Source organism: Pavona decussata, unplaced genomic scaffold (genome assembly GCF_977016875.1).
Source record: "Pavona decussata unplaced genomic scaffold, jaPavDecu1.1 SCAFFOLD_91, whole genome shotgun sequence".
Lineage (NCBI taxonomy): Eukaryota > Metazoa > Cnidaria > Anthozoa > Scleractinia > Agariciidae > Pavona > Pavona decussata.
Genome location: NW_028145508.1, coordinates 632,501 through 654,482, shown reverse-complemented (window position 1 = coordinate 654,482; position 21,982 = coordinate 632,501). Strand labels below are relative to the sequence as shown.

At 39.2% G+C, this 21,982-nt stretch overlaps 1 protein-coding gene across 1 annotated transcript in view; it reads left to right on the top strand.

Moving 5' to 3' along the window:
• Nucleotides 1-21,982, top strand: part of LOC146474067 (uncharacterized) — a 62,414-nt gene that overhangs the window by 18,449 nt on the left and 21,983 nt on the right. The window contains exons 6-9 of the mRNA XM_085117356.1: nt 2,094-2,253; nt 12,141-12,334; nt 14,927-15,160; nt 16,423-16,582. Coding sequence (XP_084973482.1) covers nt 2,094-2,253; nt 12,141-12,334; nt 14,927-15,160; nt 16,423-16,582 — 748 coding nt within the window. The remainder of the gene's footprint in view (nt 1-2,093; nt 2,254-12,140; nt 12,335-14,926; nt 15,161-16,422; nt 16,583-21,982) is intronic.

Here is a 21,982-nt window from a genome sequence, read left to right as displayed (position 1 = left end):
TTGATTATTGCAACATTGTTTGGGGAAACTGTAGGATAACCTTACGGAATAAAGTTCAAAAGCTACAAAACAGAGCAGCCCGGGTTTTGACCTACTCAAGCTATGACGTAGATGCTGGTCACCTTTTTAAACTTCTAGGGTGGAAAAACCTAGCTTGCCAGCGACAATTTCAAAGAGCTACGATGGTTTACAGGTCTCGGCACGGGTTGGCTCCAAAATATCTTAGTTCTAAATTTGAAAGGCGAGAAGTCGCATATAACCTAAGGGACTCTGAAAATAAACTCAATGTTCCATTACTGCGCACAAACTATTACAAAAACAGCTTCAGCTATAGTGGCGTCATTCTCTGGAACAGTCTTCCTTGTCACTTAAGGGAAGCAGAGTCCCTTGGGCAATTTAAGCGATTACTCAAAGAACTGTAAGGCACGGCATTTGTGGAAAGCAGCTTTTTTATTGAAATATTTTTATTATATTAGTATTAGGCATTTTTAAAGCTGACGAATTTTGTACCTTGGATAAATAAAGATTACCATATCATATCATATCATCAAACTTGCGGGTCGTTGTCGAGGCGTTATCCCATAAGACTCTCTACGGCGCCATGTACGAACAAAGAGCCGTCAAGAGCTCCTATCCCCTCGATCTTGTTTAAAATTTCTTAGAGACCTCCGTCTTTTGCTAATGACTTGGTGTTAACCGGGTCAGGCGAGATAGAATCAGCCCCAAGCCCAGTTCCTGAGTCTTTTCGCAGCCCCGTGATTCCCTTGTACAGTAATCTGCGTTGGCCAAGGGTCATGTCGAGTTTGTCCACACCAGACTTTGAAACCAGGACAAGGGTCTCCTTGGTGTCCAGATCCTGTTCTTTTAAGATATTTACCGTCTCCATTTCATGTAATACAAAAACTCCCTGGGTCGAGACAATCGTTACGAATGACTTCACTCGTGGTACCGCAGCTTAAATGGAAAGGGCTAGACTGACATTTCTGCCTTGGTATTTAATCCTGATAAACAAGTCTATCATACACTTGCCATTATTAACCAGCCGTATCACACAACCATACGCTTTTAAAATTGGGTATAATTTGACAATTACCTTATTCAAAATTTATCCTTTAACGGGACAAATTTTTCGTTCGGCGTAGTCGAGAGGACTGCGGAGATCGCAAACCTCGGACATCTCCGTTTGTAAATAGTTTTTGAATGTATTCACACGCCAATGCGTTACACCACAGGCGTCCCAAGCTCACGTTTAGAGAAAGCGAAAAATTAATTATCTATTTATTCATATACGCGTCACGGTTTTTTGAGTTGGAACGTGACCTTTCATCTTACGCGGAAGGAGAGAACAGTGGTGGCATAAAAAGCCCAAAACAGCGAAAATAACGAAAAAGCACAACGGACACACAAGATGTGAGTTTTTTTAATCATCTTACGTAAAAAATGAGGATATTTTTAAGTATTTAGCGTTCTAAATGAACGATATTTTATTCCCCATACAACGTCTTATAAAGCGCTCAAATTCTCAACGGTTCTCATGTAACCTAACACCGCGTAAGATGAAAGGTCACGTTCCAACTCACAAAACCGTGACGCATATATGAATAAATAGATAATTAATTTTTCGCTTTCTCTAAACGTGAGCTTGGGAGGCCTGCGGTTACACTATTTCCATTATAGAATGCACGTGCTCTGCGGTGAATTTTGAACCTTGGTTATTTCGTAACAGGACCACCTAATAGGCCATTTTACAGTTGTGTGTTTAGTGACCTGGTCTAGTTTTGGAAGCGAGGCTGGGGATGACCTTGTTTTGATACAAACCTCACCGTTTTTTATATGTAGATGCAAACTAGTTAGCATAAGAACAACATGATCTACATATGAAAAGGAGTGAGGTTTGTATCAAAACAAGGTCACCCCCAGCCTCGCTTCCATTCCAAGGCCAAGTTACAAAGCACACAACTGTAAAATGGCCTATTGCCTGTACTGATCATCCTTTTTATTTATTGCTTTTTAAATTTTATTGGCTTGTTCATGTGTTTATAATTTTGAGGACAAGTTTGATATTGATCATAATGTACTTTACCTTTTTTTAGAATGTGGTGCAGTAGTAAATAATTCGCTAACAAGTCCTGGGTATCCAAACAGCTACCCACGTGGTATGCACTGTACCTATTGGGTTCCAATTCCAGAAGGCACAACGTTGATAGTTACCTTTGAAGACTTTGACTTGCAGAACAGTGGAAGTTCGTGCAGGTAAATAAAAGGATAACAATTACCATAATATTAGTTACACAATATTTATACAGATAGATTAACTTTCTATTGTTTTTGTTTTCGTCAATTTCGTAGCGTTCCATACTGTATTTCCAGAGTTCTTCAAAGCAGTGCCGATCGAAGATTGCCACATTTCACTTAATTCCTTGATTGACCGAGAGGAAAACATCTCTTGACGTACTATGCCCCGGTCTTCTAAGTTTAAGTTTAATATCTTCACAACTTTATTAAGATAAATTCCAACAGGGAGCCCAAAAAGATAAGGGCGCGAATAAGACACGAGATCCCATGGAAGGTGCCCGCCCGGAAAAAAGGAATAAATATACACCACAAATAAGTTAAGATAAACTATGTATAAATAAAAATATATACATTAAAAAAAAATGCCACATGACGTAATTCCTGTAGCATGGACATTCATGGGCAATGGATCAAGAGCAGATCATGCCGGCATCCAAGACGGAATTTACAAGGGACGTGTCCATATTTATCGGAAAAAAAAAAGATTTAAAGGCCGAGTTTCACGGTCAAGCGCATGCGCGAGCAGACCGGCTCAAAAATAAATTGTACGGGTCGACACTAAATTCGAAGCGAGCTTGTGGTGGAACAATCTGTTGAAATCGCGCCCGAATTTGGATCATCCGCTCTTTCTTCTTCACTTTTTATAATCTTTGTTTCCTGTTGTAAATATAAGTTCGATTTTTGTAAGGTTAAAAGTGTTTTCGCATCCGAAAACGACATTTTTGTCGATGGATCGGCAAGGAGACGTCGCGGCCGACCGGCGACGGGACGTTCTGTGGACTCTCTGGAAGCACAGAAGTTAAAGCGGACAGAGTGGAGTGGAAGTAGAAATCCTGTGTGGTTAACAAGATACGTCCACCAAACATGAAAAATTGGTAAAGAGATAAGTCTGTTTAAAATAGACAACGATTTCGCCGCACATCTGCTTTCGCTGGAAATGGCAAAGGTAACCAACTGGCTTTGGATGAACTCGCGAGGATTTTCTAGATTTCAATCGTACTATTTGTTCATATGGAAGTCAACTGTCAAAAACGGAGAATTCAACGGACAAACAGCATCAAACATCAGTGTTTTGCTTTGGATGGAAAACATTGTACCGACACTGAGACGCGAAGCGAATAAATACTGTAAATATGAGATCAAATGTGCAAGTTAATTGTAGTCGTCTATTAGCAGGCTCGAATAGCGGGCAGTGGAAAAAAAATCCAAAAGATTTGCGGCAAACTACAAAATCTATTGTAAGGTATTCATTTATCTATAAAATTATGGTCATTGCGAATGGCAAACGCAGTTTTGATTTGCCACCATGGCAGAGTTTTCTCAAATGCATTCCAGCATCTTGGAAGCACGCTCAGTGTTGTTGTTACTAAACGGTCGCATCGCTTCTTGAAGATTGCGGATTTCTCGTTCTTCGCCTTCTCGCTGGTCTAATAAAATCAGGCTATCGAGCGTACACGCTATAGTAAGTTTATCACTGAATGCTGATGAAATACTGGATTTAAGTACGTAAGTTTGAGGGAGCTTCTCGGCTTTTCGAACCGCGCGTAATAAAAAAAAGGTCGATGCTGCGAGATATCGACATTGTACTAAAATAAAACCGTATGCGTTCGCAAAAGTTCTGGCATTTCTTGAATGTCATGGGACATTCACAAAGCGGCGCTGCAAAAATTCCCATGTGTTTTACATGGACAGCCTTTTTGTTTCTTTCTGAAACGTGACCGAAACACTGGCTGGTTAGTTTTATTTTTACGCCAGCATGTTATAAGACTTGCCCGCCGTATCCCGCCGGTGTTGTGTACTCGCTTCTAATTGGTCCAAAAACAATTGGCTTGACAGCGCTTACGTTATCGCTCGCACATGCGCCGAACCGTGAAACTCTCCCTTTAAAGGAAGTCGGATTAGAAAAACTGTAAGAATTGGCTAAGTTACATAAAGTGATTCTCAGCGATTAAAATTCGAAGCTTGAAAACTAGTGGTTTTACAAGGTGGAACTTATTGTTTAAATTGCCACGACGTGTGCGGAGGTGAGCGCTGAAATCGATGTTAATATACGTCTCAATTAAAATAGCCATTTAGACCCTGGTTGGAAAAAAACAAACAAACAAACAAACAAAAATTTTTTCCTAGCAGTGTCAATTTCGCATAAAACCATGTTGGAGAAGGCTAATGAAGAGTTGGACGTTCCAAGACTTCAGTGTTTAGAACGAACTGAAGAGAGAGATAGGCCTGTTATTTTCCGCCGGTTCTATCAGATCGTTTTTGTGGACAGCTGTCACATTAGCGTTTTTCCATTCCAACGGTATTCAGGCTGAGTGCAAAGCCGGTTGAAAAATACACAAAAACTGAGCGGCATTTCCTGACTAAATTCCTCTAAGGGGCACGAAAAAACGCCATCAGGGCCGTCCGCCTTCAAGCTGTCGAAAACACCTAAACGATTAGCGACTTCGCGCACAGAAAATATTATTTCAGAAATTTCCGGGGACAACTTCCATGTAAGTGAATACTTAAAGCTGGCATTGTTTGCAGTAGGTCTTGAGGATAAAGACAAAGTAGAAACAAAATTAGAACGTCCAGCTTTTCTGGCAGCTTTTTTTTTATCCATGGCATTATTATAGGTTAAAGTTTTAATCACTTTAATCGCTTCAAGTTTATCGAGTTTGTTCTCAAGCACACTGAGTTGATCCAACCAGTCCTTTAAACTTCGGCGCCATATTATTCTCTGTTAATACCTCGTCTTTGTCTTTTTCGTCGGTTCGTTTCTCATCATTTTTTCATCTGGAAACTTAATACTTTTCTCACCGGTGTCATTACTATTTTTCCTGCTGGCCTTTCGTTTGGCTCGGTTTTCAGTGGGAGCTTACAAAAACGTGGCTACTCGCCAGCCGTACTCGATAATGACATGAAATTGATATAGCAAATTTTGTAAGAAACATTCGAATTTGCTTTACATTACCGCGTGGTGGGCTTTACTGCCCTGTTTCTGTCTGGAAATTTCAACCCTACAGTTAGCAATCACCTGATTCAATACCAGTGAGAAATGCCTGCATTCCGAGAGCAAAGCCAAACCACAGCCACCGGAGACCAGTACGTTAGAAATATCCGACAAGAGGAAGACAAACCAACGAACGAAAACCCTTTGAACAGTATGCTTGGCTGCAGGGTTCACACTAGGTTAACATGCATTTTAATGCAATCAAAATCCCCGCTGCACAACAATGTTGTTCTTTTGTCTGATACTAAGTAACGACAGTGTTACTGTGCAACCACTGGTTCCATCATGGGCAATAGAAAACATGGGTTTCGACTAAGCAAATTATGATATTACATTTATCTCAAATACAGTTGAATTACTCACAATGAAATAGTCTTTAGTCTTTTCTGGTCGTTTCTCCCCATTTATTTCTTGTAGAATAGCCCTGATTAACAAGTAACAACGCGCCGTTTGACTCAGAACAAATTTAGCCTGCATAACAAATTCCTCACTATTTGTTACAGTCTTGGTAACCGTGCGTCCTATTGTAATCCCAGCCGCGGTCGCTAAGCGCGCGAGTGTTAACTCATAATCCCCCCTGGGTAGGAACCAAACTCGATCAATCGTGCGAAGCTCGTAAGAAGAAACTATGACCATCTCCATATAAGGAAGCAAAGGGTGCCCGCTCCTGGGGAGTCTAAAAGGCCTATAGCAGTCTGGTAAAGAAGAGGTGTCGGACAATGTTCGGGAGAGAGAAAACTGGAAACAAAGTTGCTTCGAGTTCAAAATATGTGGTTAGTTGGAAGCTGTTTCACCGGAACATTTCGTTGTTTGTTTTGAATACCTTGTCATGGAACCACAAACTAACTTCATTCCAGGTTTGGGAAAAAATACCCTCGTTTAAAGCGCGTTTACTCCAGTTCAGCGATTGAAAGACGTTTTTTAAAGCGTTTGATTTGTTTTCTTCTGTATTAAAGCGATTGTTGCATTTTGCCATAAATATCTATATCTCTTTAAGCTTGTTAGAAGTGCAAGAAATTTAACTGCAATAAGTTTCATACGATGTTGAAGCCATCCGAAGAAGCTGAAGTTGGCGCTCGCTCAAGCTGGGAAGACCGAACTGCAATACGTCAAGTAATGTTTGTAAAAATTCTGAATAAAATGTTATTACATGTAATGGAACTTTTTCCTTCGTTAATCTACTTCTTGACCTTCTGTTTATCTGACTTGGAAAAATTATCATTGATTTCAATACACAGTTTGGCCAACAGCAATCCAATAAACTAAGCATTTTTCAAAGCCCAAATATATCAGTCCAGTCATATATTTCAAAGTTGTTTTTGACTCCTTCCATGAGGGGAGAGTAATCTTTTTGTCATATTTTGCAACTAGCAAGGGGTAGAAGGAGTTTGCAGTGCTCTTACCAGGTGCAGACGAATTTGAAAAACAATGCCTATTGTATTTTCGGTTCAGTGAATGGCCAATAGCTCTAATCTCCTAGTAACGGTTAAATCATTTCCTACCCAGCCACTTTTTAGTGTAAACGCTAACGGGCTTAGCGGCCGCGCCTGGGGTTTCAATAACATGGCACGGTTACCAACACTTTATGAAAGCATGCTGGCGATATAAGAATGTTATGGCTATTCTACAAGAAATAAATAGGGAGAGACGACCAGAAAAGACAAAAGACTACTTCATTGTGAGTTATTCAACTTAATTTAAAATAAATGTGATCTTTATTTAGTCGAAACCCATGTTTCCTATAGCCCATGGTTCCATGCAGCACGGAGGCTGAGTAACGACACCAGAAATACCGTGCTGATGACGTCATTTCAGTGAGAATATGCTGTTACAATAAGTCGGTTTGATCGCGTCTCCCTACCTTTCCCATCATTCAATGTTGTTTACAAACTAAAATGCGCTGCAAAAGATGCCGCGTTCCTTGCACCGGGCGGAAGGGGGCGGGTGGTCGAACGAGTTATGACGCTAGTTGTCTGTAGGTGATAGAATACTACTTTCAGTCACGAAATGTTGCACTTGGAACACTCCTCAAAAAACTGTAGTGTTCCAGAAGAGTGGAGCGAAACCACGGGTGCACACGTCTTCCTTTGTGGAATAAACGATAAAAAGTGATCGAGTTGTAACTTTTTCTCATACGTATTTAGCCCTATTTTCTGCTTATGTCAAAAGAAGCCTACATTTTAAAACAGCATTTACAGGATATGTTCCCAGTGACATAAGAACATCAGTTTTTCAACTACGAGAAAACACATGACATGCGCCTCCGAGCTATAGCCAAAGCGTGTGGAATTTTTCACCCCTCGGTTGCAAGAATTTTATATGGTGGAATCAATTCAAGAGACGTTCATTTTGCCCGAATCAAACGGGACGCCCGCTAAAGCTCAGCGCTAAACAACGACGACTTCTGCTTTGCAATCTGAAGAAATTGCGAGAACAAAATCCCAGTTTTTCTCTTAAAGATTTGACGCGTGAAATTGGAGTGAGCGGTATCTGAGCTAAACAAATGTCAATCCGATTCAAGATTTTAGCTTTGGCACAAATAATCTATTGCTGCTTCTTGTAAGAGACACGAAAATTAACCCTTAGGAATTTCCTTTCTAGCTGCGGCACTTGATTTCAATTTAGTTTTGGTACAAACAAGTTGGCTTGGTGTGTCCTTCTTGAATACTAACTATATGTTGCGCGTAATGCGTCTTAGGGTCCGAAAAATTAACTGGTTGCCCCTCTAATAACAACAACATAGCCTGCCACGGTAAGACTTGTGTAGACCATAGGAAGTGGTTTAAAAATATAATCTCAGCTGCTTCTGCTCCTAGCCAGACGAATGTTGTGCTTCCAGGGTTCAAAAACGTTCGATAAATCAGTGTCAATGGAAATTAAATAGAACAGGTTCACCGTAATGTGTGGTTTTGATAAAATATTACGATATTTCCCTCTTCCCTTTTCAAACAATTTGCGCACTGCAGAACAGAAATCGTCTCTTTGAATGTTGTTTCTTTGCAGAATATCCAGTTCCATTTCAAGACAACGCCCCTCACAATATTCCACGCAATTTTCCGCCAAGGATTCATAGAGAATGTCCATTTGTAACATTTGTTGGCGCATTAAGGTCTGCTCAGAGATTTCGATCTCCCATCCTGTCTTAATTGCTTCCTCAACTTTTGCTTTACCTCTGTTGACAATGAACTGTGTAAGATCAGTTGTCGCTTCCATCTTCTGCCCCTTAGCAAGCGCACGCACTTCCAAGTATGACTTGATGCCCTTGGAAACCGCTATGTCAGACACATCCAATATGCTGAAATGTGAAAGTTTTCTCTTCTTAAGAGACATTCTTGCTGAACCACCTTCTTCTCCTGAATCTTCTCCTTCAATATCCCTTCCTTCCTCTCTCTTAGCAGCAATAGCCTCACTAGCAGCCGAACTAGCAGGTGGAGTAGCATTCCAAAGGTCGGGGCGGTTAGCAGAAATCAAAACATCACTATCTTTCTTAGTAACGTAACGCCACGTGCTAGAATAGTGGACATGTCGATTTGAAAAATATTAGTTGGCATGAAGTGTATATTTTAGCTGCCGAATGGATAACCATCTCCGTGGCATTGCGAGATTAATCGCCATATGGAAATAAACCCCACCTGTTCGAAGATGCTCCAGACAAAATGTCCATTGCTCTACTGCTGAGTCCGAAACATTCCTTGATGTCCTTGATTGAAATCACTCTAAAACGATGTCGGCAAAACCCTCTCGCGAAGGTACTTTAGTGGTATCGGCTTGTTTGTAAGTTAATATATACACACGTCTCACTTCTCTCACTGCTAAATTTCCCTCACACGATGTTGAATTTTTTTGAGCTATCCATATTTTTTGGGTTTTGTGGCTGTTAGTTACTGTAAACACAACTAAATTAAGACAACCTGCGATATGACCGCGTCCCCACGCTCAAAATTATTTGCACTCGAGTATTCTTTATGTTGTATCTCACGACGCCACTCGCAAAATTGTTTTCCCTCGAGTATTCATTTCGTGGCAGCCTTTAAAAGATAATATACAATCCTCTTCAAAACCATTGCGCAGGGCCGTACATAGCGGGGGAGCAGCTGCCCCCGCCAGGAAAAGTGACTTTTTTCTAACATAGCGTTTGAGTTTGCTGAGCTATTTCTTTTAGCTATAAACTCAACTCAACTAATTGACTGAAAAATCTTTCTTCAATGTGAATTCCAAAAAATTATTTTGAAAAATCTTTCGAGGCAAAATATAAAAGCCAGTACGAGTTTTCTTATGACATAATGATTTTGAAATTTTGGCTGCTTGTGGACCCGGTCATCAATGACAGAAGATCGATTTAATGGCCTTTCTATACGGTTAATTCATCGCGGAACAGGCTTCCTTCTCACTCCAACAGAGATCTATATAGCTATGACCAGAAGTGAAGTAAAATTGGAGAAGAATCTAGGACAGTCTAATAGGCTCATTTTTGAGACTTTGTATTCTGATACCGAAGACTGGAATTTTAGCTCCAGTTCCTTCAAGCCACTGTCTCTGTTGAAACAGACGAAGGCTTTCAAAACATTTTTGAAAACACCCATACAAAGTGTTTAACTTCTACTCACAGTTCAGCTTGAGTTTAAGGTGGTATATAAATCATCACGATTGTGTAGCAGAGACCTTGGGGCAGTTTTAAGCTAATATTACGGGACAATTTTCACTAAAGTAGATTTCACTCACTTTAGGAAATATCGGAGCCTTTGTAACCGTCAAGTAAAACACGTAGGTGTTGAACAACTGCTGTTCTTTCGAATAAGAAATGAGCTTCAGTTTGTAAAGGCACGAAAAGTAATTTCTTTAGAATTTCCTCGGTAAAAGTTCTTGAGTTCTACCTGTAACAGAATGTGTCAAGATCTGCAATAAACGCTATGTTCCTTCAAGAAGAAATGGTCCACTTGATGTAAAAAGATCTCGGAAAGTAGAGGGGCAACTCTCCCTCAGCCACAGAGCCAAATTTCAGCCAAAAGCCCCTGTTGCGCTAAACGAGGTGTTTATGCCATAATGAATCATGACCAAGATACAATTTTTAAAAATATCAGTGCGCTTGTTTTCTTTAAAAGTAAAACACGTAGGTGTTGAACACCTGCTGTTCTTTCGAATAAGAAATGAGCTTCAGTTTGTAAAGGCGCGAAAAGTAATTTCTTTAGAATTTCCTCGGTAAAAGTTCTTGAGTTCTACCTGTAACAGAATGTGTCAAGATCTGCAATAAACGCTATGTTCCTTCAAGAAGAAATGGTCCACTTGATGTAAAAAGATCTCGGAAAGTAGAGGGGCAACTCTCCCTCAGCCACAGAGCCAAATTTCAGCCAAAAGCCCCTTTTGCGCTAAACGAGGTGTTTATGCCATAATGAATCATGACCAAGATACAATTTTTAAAAATATCAGTGCGCTTGTTTTCTTTAAATGTCTTAGAGGCAATTATCTGTGTAAAGGTGAAAACAAAAACGTCCAACTATAAACCCTGTCTGTATACGGGAGACCCCTGTGTGGGGAGTATGGATTCCCCCCCCCCCCCCCCCCGACAAAAAATCCTAGGTACGGCCCTAATTGCGTAATTTCAGTACAAAAAATAAGCTAAAAACTATCCTGTCTCTAGTTTTTATACCAATATGCATTATTGAAGCCTTAGAATCACCATCTTTGCTGATTTTTGCCATCTCATTAGCTGTTTGTTACGTACTTTCGGTTAAAAAGATTGTGGTAATCTTGTTAATCGCTGCAAATCGACTTCAAAACTTCAAGTAGTTCCTATTTGACAGAAAAAAAAAGACGATTTGAATCTTGAAAACAACATTCGCTCATGACCCACGCCCACTTTTGTGTGTGTGTGTGTTGTTTAAACTTTCGCCTTGTTGTTAGCTATTCGAGATGTAATTCGGTTAAAAAGATAATGGTAATCTTGTTAATCGATGCTAATCGACTGAGAAAGTTCAATTAGTCCTATAATTGACATAAGGTAGAAGATTTGAATCTTGAAAACAATATTCGCTCGTGATCCACACAAGGCAAAATAGTGATGTTGTTTGGACTAACCACAATTTTCTCCCGGCTTTGGGTAGAAATTACGTGATTAGTACGGAATTTTTAAAGGTATTGCTTCGAAGTTGTTTCGGGGTGAAACCGCCTTTAGCTTCTTTGCGAATCTTCTTCTGTTTACTCAAGGTATCACTCTGAATTCCTCGAGTACTTTCCTTGCTCATGTTTTTCACTTCGTTACCTAGGGCCTAAACTGTGGAATGATCTCACCCCTAGAATAAGATATAAACCCTCTCTGAAGCAATTTAAAAGAGTCATACGTAATCAGGACCTTACTGCACTAGCTGCAAATGTCAGTAACTGTCGAGGCTGCAACCTATGCCGAGAATGACTGTCGTTTACATGAGTTTTACAATTGATGTATGAAATTTTTAATATTTTAATATGGTTTACGATGTAAAGTTCAATATATTCGAGTTCTTTCTTTTATAGCTAGAGTTAAAATAGGCTATTTAGTTAGGTGTCCACTATTAGTAGAGGGTGTCCACTATTAGTAGAGGGGACTTCTCTCCTCAGCTACATTCCTTTTGTGACACAATAATAAAGTTATTATTATTATTATTATTATTATTATTATTATTATTATTATTATTATTTTAAAAGCAGTATGACACTTAATCTAGAGTCAAAACAAAACAAAACTGTGCAATAGATTTTCTTCGATGAACTGAATTTCAAGCTTGAACATTGCAACATTTCTAGGAAGGCATTAAAATCAACAAGTAAACCTGTGACAATGCAATTCCTCAAACAAAGCACAAATGTTTCTTTGCAGTTATGACTATTTGAAGATTACTAATGATACAAAGCTGTCGTCCGGAAAGCACTGTGGTAAGAAGACTGGGAAGAAGGTTGAAGTGACTGGAGACTATGCAGTCATAACATTCCACTCAGACTATTCTGAAGAAAGGAAAGGATTTCGGATACTTTTCCACATCAAGGACAGCGGATCAAATTCGACAATAATAGGTATTGTTTCAAATCAACTTTAAATATCTGAAGACTATGCAGTCATAACATTCCACTTAGATTCTGGTGTCGTAAAGAAAGGATTCCAAATACTATTCGGTATCAAGGACAGGGATCAAAGTTGACAATTAAAATAGATCAAGTAATTACTAAGAAGCCTCTAAATCTTTGTTGACCTGCAGTGCCTCATCTAGTTTGATTAAAACCTTCGATAAGAGAAAGGTAAAAACTAAACAAAAGCCAAATTTTATGTTTTTAAAAGGTTAGGCCTGGGGCAAACGTCGAATCTTTGTCGAACTTAATTCGTCGAACCTGTGAATTTTGAAATAGGCGCATTAATGGTGCGACGTTTGCCGCAGTTAAGTTCGACTCAAATTAATTGGTTCGACTCCAGCATAAGTTCGACTTGCCAAGTCGGATAATGCGAGAGTGGTTCGGCGTTTCAACAAAGGCCGTTCTAAATTAAACATGCGCTGAACTCAATTCATAAATCATGCAAATTACAAAATAATTGATTCAAATGTGATGGACTGTGTAAACGTCAACAAAAATACCGACTCCTCCATCTGCCAAACGCTACCCCCCCCTGACGAGCATGCGCCGTACAATTTCGGACCGGGAATGGCGAGCTATCGAAAGTCGTTGCTGATTTCGCACAGCGTGATGGAAATGTGTTTTTCGTGTTTCATGAACACTAAATATGAATGCTTGAGATGGAAATTGCCTATTTACCACATATGCTAAAAGCTGTATGTAATGCGAGTCTTCTCTTTCTATTTTTCGCAATCACTTGCCAAAGAAAGGCAAGACGAGCACCGTATTTCGGCATTTCGCTAGCAAGTCCTAGCAGTAACTAGCCGCGCATCGAGTGAATAGCACAGGGACACGTGCTTATTCCCGTGTTTTAATAAATTGCAACTTGTCAATTAAGGCTGGTTTCCATATGATCGCGGATCGCGGATCGCAGATCGCAATAAGGTCTGCGATCGTCTGCGATCCTGCGATCGTGATCGCAGACGATCGCAGAAGATAGAACCATGTTCAATCTAAAGGCTGGTTTCCATATAATCGCGGATCGCCGATCGCAGATCGCAGATCGCAATAAGGTCTGCGATCGTCTGCGATCATATGGAAACTACTTCTGCGATCGTGATCGCAGACGATCGCAGAAGATAGAACCATGTTCTATCTCCTGCGATCGTCTGCGATCAATTGCGATCTGCGATCTGCGATCTGCGATCTACGATCGTCTGCGATCGTCTGCGATCATATGGAAACCAGCCTTTAGATAGAACATGGTTCTATCTTCTGCGATCGTCTGCGATCACGATCGCAGGATCGCAGACGATCGCAGAAGTAGTTTCCATATGATCGCAGACGATCGCAGACCTTGCGATCTGCGATCTGCGATCCGCGATCATATGGAAACCAGCCTTTAGGATCGACGTAGATTCGACGTTTGCTACCACGCTGGAATTAAGTCGACTCTTTGTCGGACATTAAGTCGACTCTTTGTTTGGACAGTGTCTGTATTCACTGCAGTAGACAAAACTTGGTTTATTATCATGTAACAAAATTAAATGACAAAGTACATCACATGTGTTCCACTTTTGACAACAGCTAGAGTTTATGGGGGCTCTGACGTTTCCTTATCTCCCTTGTTTTTATATTGAAAACATTTCGTGCCGAGCGAATTCTCGATTCTGCAAAGTTTTAGTATGATTATTGTTTAAGTACCTTTATTTAGATACGGCAATTCGTACAGCTAATAACAATCAGCAACCTTTCTTGACACCCTAATTTCAAAACTAGTTTGAGTTGTTACAAAAATTCAAGCGAAGCATGCCCTTACCCAAAAGGATTGGAAGTGTGCTGGATAGCCTGTGACAACATATAGCTGTGACACAACGACGTAAAAACATGAAACGGGAAGTAGTAAATGTGTCCGCCATGCACAATGAAGAGAGTGAGAGATCAAGAAAGGAGCTAAAGAGAAAGTGTTAAGCGAAACCAAGAAAATGAAGGACGTTTTAACGTCCTTTCTTTAATTTTTTTCGTTCTTCCTCGAGTTTATAGCTTCAGTTGTCTGCCCGACTCCCCTTTCTGCGCATACCACATCCAGACTTATGTAAATAAAGTACATTAGCAAAGTGAATTATTTAAACCAAGGAGGCTGAGAAACTTTGTCTCATGTGTTAATATAGTGAAATAATAAAGTAAATGGAAGCATACCAGAAAAAATTAGTACTGCAAAGGGGAGGGGGGGGGGGGGGGGGGATTTTGTGATAATCATTTTGTCATCGTTGAATGTTTCCGCACAGTTATTCTTTGCAAGGTAGGAGGCATTTTACCGTTTGTTTCGCAACAGGCCCCCAGCTCTTAACCACCACACCGTATTGGTCTCTGAGATGTTGCTGCATTTTTGTTTTTGTTCTGTTTTATAATGAATTGCTTACGATTGAAGGATTTCATTTCCTCCCATCCTTTCTTTTACCTGCACTTTACTTATGTGCTCTTTATATATGGCATTATTACAGGTGGATTCTGTTTGTGCTGTCAAGTGTTGCCTGATTTGAATTTTTTTTCCATTAGTCTCACCAAAGGTAGTGTTTCCAGCTTCTGTTGTGCGAGAGTTTCCAGAAGGCCTTTTGTTGTGTTCAGCCATAGGAATTCCCCCAATATACATAGCGATTATAATGAGCTCAACAACACTGGTAAACACCACAAACTCGGCAAGCATCCAAGTAAGAGAGGAGGGACACTACACATGCCAGGCCATTGGCAAGTATGGAACGGACGAGAGGGAGTTTGTTGTAGTGATCACTGGTAAGGAGAACTGAAGCCGGGTTATTCATTAATTTAACCCATTACTGAGTATCAAAAACATACATTGTAAATGTTGAGCTATTACATTTACTAAATGTACCATTTTTTAAGAAAAGAAAGGTAGATTATTTTGCAATTATTCCACCGTTAGTAAGTTGTCTACGAAATACGCTTACTTTTCTATCCAGTTGTACTGTCACTCAAAAGTGGATTGTATTTTTAATATAAAATGGCTATTTTATAAGTTAATAATTGATTCTTTGTTAGTTTATTTTTCATTTTTTCCCATTGCATTATTTCAACATAAACCTCATTATTTGATGTAGTTTTCAAAGATATATAGCTATCCTACATACAAACGTTACTTATTACTTCTCTACTTACTTAGTGAACAGTCATTACGTACTACTTTATATTACAGACATCGTACATCTGTAAATTTTTTAACACAGGGTGTTACAATTTTTCGCATTACATTAGAAAGGTTATCCTACAATATTACGTCACCAACAGAAATATGCGTTATATGCTTAACGTCATCGTCACCTTTTTATAAGTTTTACTGTCTATGTTGTGCTTGAGTCACCCAAGCACATCTGATGGCCGGAGAATACACATCCCCCCTCCCTCCCGTGTAGCAAAAAGGGGTGAGTTAAGGAAAAAGAATTCCTGGAGTATTGGCACAGACGCGATAATACCTGCTCAGATTCAACTGCATATATTGTTATATTATATCACAATAGTTTGAAGACTGAATGTTGAGTGAAAAAGTAAATTTGGCCGCGTAGAAAAAACCAACGAAATTTTGGAGATATGGGGCGAGTAACCATAAAAAAGAAATTAAAAGATTTGTTATCGGACAGTTTTACTTTTCTGCTACGATGGGGATAAAAGCACTGTTGACCAGTCACTCTGGCTGGACATTGGACTCTAGACTTTGATGACGTGCGCCGGCCACACCACTCAATGACGCCATTCGTGCGTCAGTACTCTAATTACAAACTCCCCTACAACAATCAAAACGTGAGATTTACACTATTCATCGTATAATACATAATCAAAATCTGTGTTTTTACTGTTCAGGAAATAAAATGCACGCAATCTGAGGTGAACTTTGTACAATACTCTTGTGACACGACCACCAAACTGCCTGTGGTGATCATCCTTTTTATTTCTTGCTTTTAAACTTTGTTTGCTTTTTTGTGTTGGTAATACCAGGACAGGTTTGATACTGATTATAATATACTTTTTCTTTTTTGTAGCATGCGGTGCAGTAATAAACAATTCGCTTACAAGTCCTTGGTATCCATACAACTACCCACCCGATATGGACTGTACCTATTGGGTTCCAATTCCAGAAGGCACAACCTTGATAGTTACCTTTGATGACTTTGACTTGCAGAACGGTGGAAGTTCATGCTGGTAAATAAAAGGATAAAGATAACCATCATATTAGTTACACCAAGAGAGGATGAAGGTAAGAGAGGTAATCCCCCATATAGGCCCTGCCCCCATCGTAATCCCTCTGAAGTTATTTTTAGAAGGTATCGATTTTCTCGCGGATAATGTTACCTCGCGCGTTACGTGTCTTTCACCGTTTTCAATTGTACAACTGCTAATCACAATCATACACTTCCATAAAAAAAAAAGGTTTGTCGCGTAACTTCCAACGAATCTCTAAGAAATACACGTAATTTAAAAGCTAATAGAATGTAGATTTTAATGTCCGAAGAGATTTTAAACTCACTGGGACAAAAATATCAAAATTTTTGTGCCGCGGTTGTGATGTTTATACTCGTCTGTTCAATCGCGGCTTCAATTCAAATATAATGTAACACTCTTGCATGAAAAAGCTTAGATTTGTTTCTCACCTTTCTTTTAAAGAATCTCTTGGCTACATGCGTGATTAGAAAGCTAATGAAATGTAGATTTCAATGACCAAAGGGATTTGAACTCAGTGGGATAAAAATATCAAAATTCGTGCCGAGGTTGTGATGTTTATACTCGTCTGTTCAATCGCGGTTTTGACAACTAAAGGTAACACTCTCGCATGAAAAAAGATTTATTTCTCGCGTTTCTTCCAACAAATCTCTTAACTACATACGTGATTTAAAAGTAAATAGAACGTAGAATTCAATGACTGAAGGAATTTTGTACTCACTGCGATACAAATATTAAAATTCTTGCCGGAGGTTGTGATGTTTATACTTGTCTGTTCAATCGCGGCTTTCAATGTCTCGACAGCTATTAAAATGTAACACTCTTGCCTGAAAAAAGATTTCTTTCTCGAGTTTCTTCAAACGAATCTCTTAACTAGATGCGTAATTAGAAAGCTAATGGAATGTAGATTTCAATGACTAAAGGGATTTTGAACTCACTGAGATAAAAATATCAAAACTCTTGCTGGAGGTTGTGATGTTTATACTCGTCTGTTCAATCGCCGCTTTCAATGTTTTGATAGCTAAATGTAATAGTCTTGCATGAAAAAAAGATTTGTTATCGCGTTTCTTCCAACGAATCTCTTAACTACATACGTGATTAGAAAGTAAATAAAACGTAGATTTCAATGACTGTAGGGATTTTGTACTTACTGCGATAAAAATATCGAAATTCGTGCCTGGGTTGAGATGTATTTGTTTGTCTGTTCAATCACGGCTTTCAATTTTCGCCAGCTAATTGCATTGTAATATTCTTGCATCATTTCCGCACAGCTGGGCTCTAAAACAAATCATGCCGGAGCGATTCTTTTCCAATCTGCGTTGTCGAAATATAACCACTTTAAACTCGCATTCGTCCACAAAACATATGCAGGCAACGCTTTCTGTACGCATGTTCCGCCATTTTGTTTTTAGATCAATTCGCGAAAGACGCGTAGCATTGCGTGGGTATCGGCCTAGCTGTCAACGTGGGTAAAATTCAGGATATATGATTGGCTATCACCTAATCCTCTTGGGGCACTGGATCTCGCAGGAGATCTAAAAATAACTTCAGAGGGATTACGATGGGAATAGGGCCTATATGGGGGATTACCTCTCTTACCTTCATCCTCTCTTGGTTACACAGTATATTCATTACGAATTTACTTTCTCTCAGTGTCTTTAACCCTATCTAGACCGAACTTTTTTTGTCTTCTTGGGGGTGGGGGGGGATTCCGCTCCCCCTCCTTAACTTCGCAAGTATCAGAGCTATGCTATGTGGTTTGGAAGGTAAATAATACGTCCAAAAGTTGTTTCCTCTGTAGTCCCCAATGGGGAGTGATGACGTCATATGACGTGGTAATAACGTCACGATTACAAAATGGCGGCCAAAACTTCAGGAAAGCGCCAAAATTGAACGAAAAGTAATTAAAATCAATAAAGAAACACTATTATGGGCAAAAACACAAAAGTTACAGCGAGAAAAGTAATTTTATGCCGTTTGCTCTGAAATTAAAAAAAAAAAAGTTATTCAGGTTCAAATTCGCCGCGGGCAGAATCCTACCTTTTAAGTTTTCTTATATTGTTTTTGTCTTCGACAATTTCGTGGCGTTCTAATTAATCCTGCATTTCTGCTTTTCGCCAAAGTATTACCGATCCAAGATGGCGGGCATTTCGTCATTAACTACCGCGAAGAAAACATCCCTAGACGTACCATGCACCTTCTAAGTCCAAGTCTCAATACTCTCGCAGTTCTCGTGAGAGGGGGTTTGTTACACAACTTAATTAGGGTATGAAACATGAGATCCGATGTGAGGAGCCCACCCGGAAAACGTAATAAAGAACTTAAGCAACAGCGACGCCGAAGGCAAAGACAACGCCGCAAAACAATAGGTTTAATGAGCAAAAACAATCGCCTGCACGTGCGTTTTAAATTGTGGTACCATGGCGGATAGACATCCATCCGCTCTGGTGGTACATTTCTTTGCTGTCTCCTAAAAAAAAAAAACCAACAACAACAACCACGTGAAATGACCAAATTCAAGGTTTCGTGGAGAACGTGAACACACGATGGGAAATTTCTCGTTCTCTTTCTTAACTCGAACGCAACTCCTTTCTAGGTAGTTTGCCGCTTTTGCAGAACTTGAACGAGTTGAAATAATCGTGAATTAGCACAAATGAAATGAAAGTTATATTATCAAGTAACCTTTTTTGCTGGCGTTGCCGTGGTCGCTGCTTAAGTTCCGTATTAAAAATACACGACAAAAAACTGTTGCATTGACAGTCACGGGCAAAGGACCAAAAGTAAACCATGTCGGCACCAAAGACTAAATTTAAAAGGGACATGTCTTTATTGAACCAAAAAGACTTTAAGGAGGCCAAGAAAAACTACAAGGGATCGCTAAGTTACATATAGTATTTCTCAGCCTAATGGCACGATTAAAATACGAAGCAGTAAAAGTACTGGTTTTACAAGCCAGAACTGTGAGATAACAATTACTTAAATAGCCACGACAGGTACGGCGGTGAGCGCTGAACTTACATATGTAGTTCATATCAATATATGTCAACTTCATATTAATTTAGTCATTAGAGCTTGATTGAATAAAAACGTTACTTAATTTCTCTTGCATAGGCTAAAGATAACACGTAAAATTTCAGCAGGTACGATTTTGTATAAAGGCAATCAGAAGAAAGCTAATGAAGAGATTGGCGTTCCATGACCTTGTTTCTTCACTTGCTCTCTTTTTCTTTGAAGATGAGACACCTACAGTTCCATACCATCTTAGGATTTCCTTAAAACCGTACCCACTTTAAGACGAAAACACTCAAGTATGCCGTTACCTCTGACCAAATTGATAGATGAAGGACCCATTTGAGACTAACCATTCACCCTTTGGGGAGGCACATACCTAAATAGAGCTTAGCTTGTATCACCGGGGAGCACCTCAATCCTAAGGGTTACTCACACATTTCCGCCTGAGTTAGATTTTATGCTCCAACTGAAAACGAAAAAACATGACAAAGGGGCCTACTCTGGTCAAGAAGTATCAACTCAACTGAGTGTTGATCTACTACAATTCTCTTTTGTTTACATCATTAGTGTGCAAATACAAAAACCAATTGTCGTGTGATGGTAGACATTTTTAGCATATCTGAATTTATTTTTTCATACGTGTTAAAGCCGGTCAAATTGTAGCTCTTTAAGGAACCTACTCACAACTCACTTAGAAGACTTCTTTCCTTTGGAATTTGCGACAAGGAACCTTTTGATGATTATGGCAGTAAAACTATTATTTTTCTCAACATTTGCCTTTATTAACCAGAGTTTTTATTAAAACTCTGGTTAAACTAAAAGTCTAAAAAAGAAATCGTTTATTACAGCGTTTTATTTTAATTATTTGATATCAGATGCCTGCCTTCTCGTTAGCTGTTCGATATGACCTTCGTTTGAAAAGATTAAGTGGTAATCTTGTTAATCGCTGCGAATCGACTGAGAAACTTCAAGTAGTTCCTATTGACTGAACAAAAGTAGGTTTTGAAAACAACATTCACTCGTGATCCACACCCACCTCGAGGTAAAACTGTGATGTTGTTTCAATTAATCACAATTTCCTCCAGGATTTGGGTAGAAATTGAGTCATTAGTACGGAAGTTTTGCAGGTGTTGCTTCGAAGTTGTTTCTGGGGAAACCGATTCATCGCGAATCTTCTCCTGTTTACTCTGGATATAAGTCTGAGAGTTCCTCGATTACTTTCCTTGCTCGTGTTTTTCAAAGAAGTGTGAAACTTAAAATAGAATTAATATATATATTTAGCCAAGCCTAACAGCGGAGCTAAACAATTCCTTTTTAATGGCATTTATATACATGCTACTCTGCTTATTTTATAAACGTAATATCGTTACAAATTCTTTATCCTGCCTTGAGTTATATATATATCTTAAGTGCATATAAAGTAAACCTTTTATGCGTCAGCGGAAAATGTTTTGAACCATAAGCTGTTCTTGTTGATCGTGCGAGATCACATTGCTGAATTCCGTTGACGTTCGAGACCATAAAACACTTGTGGATAAAAAAATTACGCTCTCTCAAATATTTCTCCTGTGGAAACTATTAATGCATTTGTGTAACGTTTAAATTGCGTACAATGAAGAAAATTTGACGAACAAGTAATGTTTACGCGCTTGCAACTTGGCCGCTCGGATAAAAATAAAATTTTTGTTTCAAAATTTATTACTCTGTAAATATTCCTCGTACAGAAATATTTATAGTCTCATAATACACGTTACAAGAAAAGAAACAAAGGAAAAATAACGTTTGCTTATGGTTCGAGATATTTGAACGTTTACTTTAAAATTGGGCCGTACTGTTTACAAATATGCGCTGGCAATGAAATACACAAGTCGAGCACAAAATGTTCAAAACAGTTAGTAATGACTCTAGGAATATTTCTCCTAAAGAAATAATATTAGTCTCTGACTAAAATTTAAGAAAAAAGCAAACAAAAAAACAGGCGAAATAATGTTTGGTTGTGGCCTGGAGCGTGTTTACAAAACTTATGCGCTGTGAATTGCGAACGAATTACATAAGTCCAGCACAAAATGTTCGAAATTATTGCGATCCTGGGGGATTTTCCCATTGCGCTAAGACGACGTTATGTTGCGATAATGTCGTCTCAAAATGATGGTTTTTGATTGGCTCAAAAACTGTCATGTAAGCATAACAGCACGGCACTTAAATGGTGGGTTCGGCGCGCACAGATCAAAATTTTACTTCTGTGAATGAACAAGCGACGTTGGATGGTGTTGTTTATTTCTTTTCATTTGAGTTTACAGAGCTTCTGACACTGTTCAAGGGCCACTTATAATATTTTTTTTGTGGTAAACATGTACCATGGTACAGCGG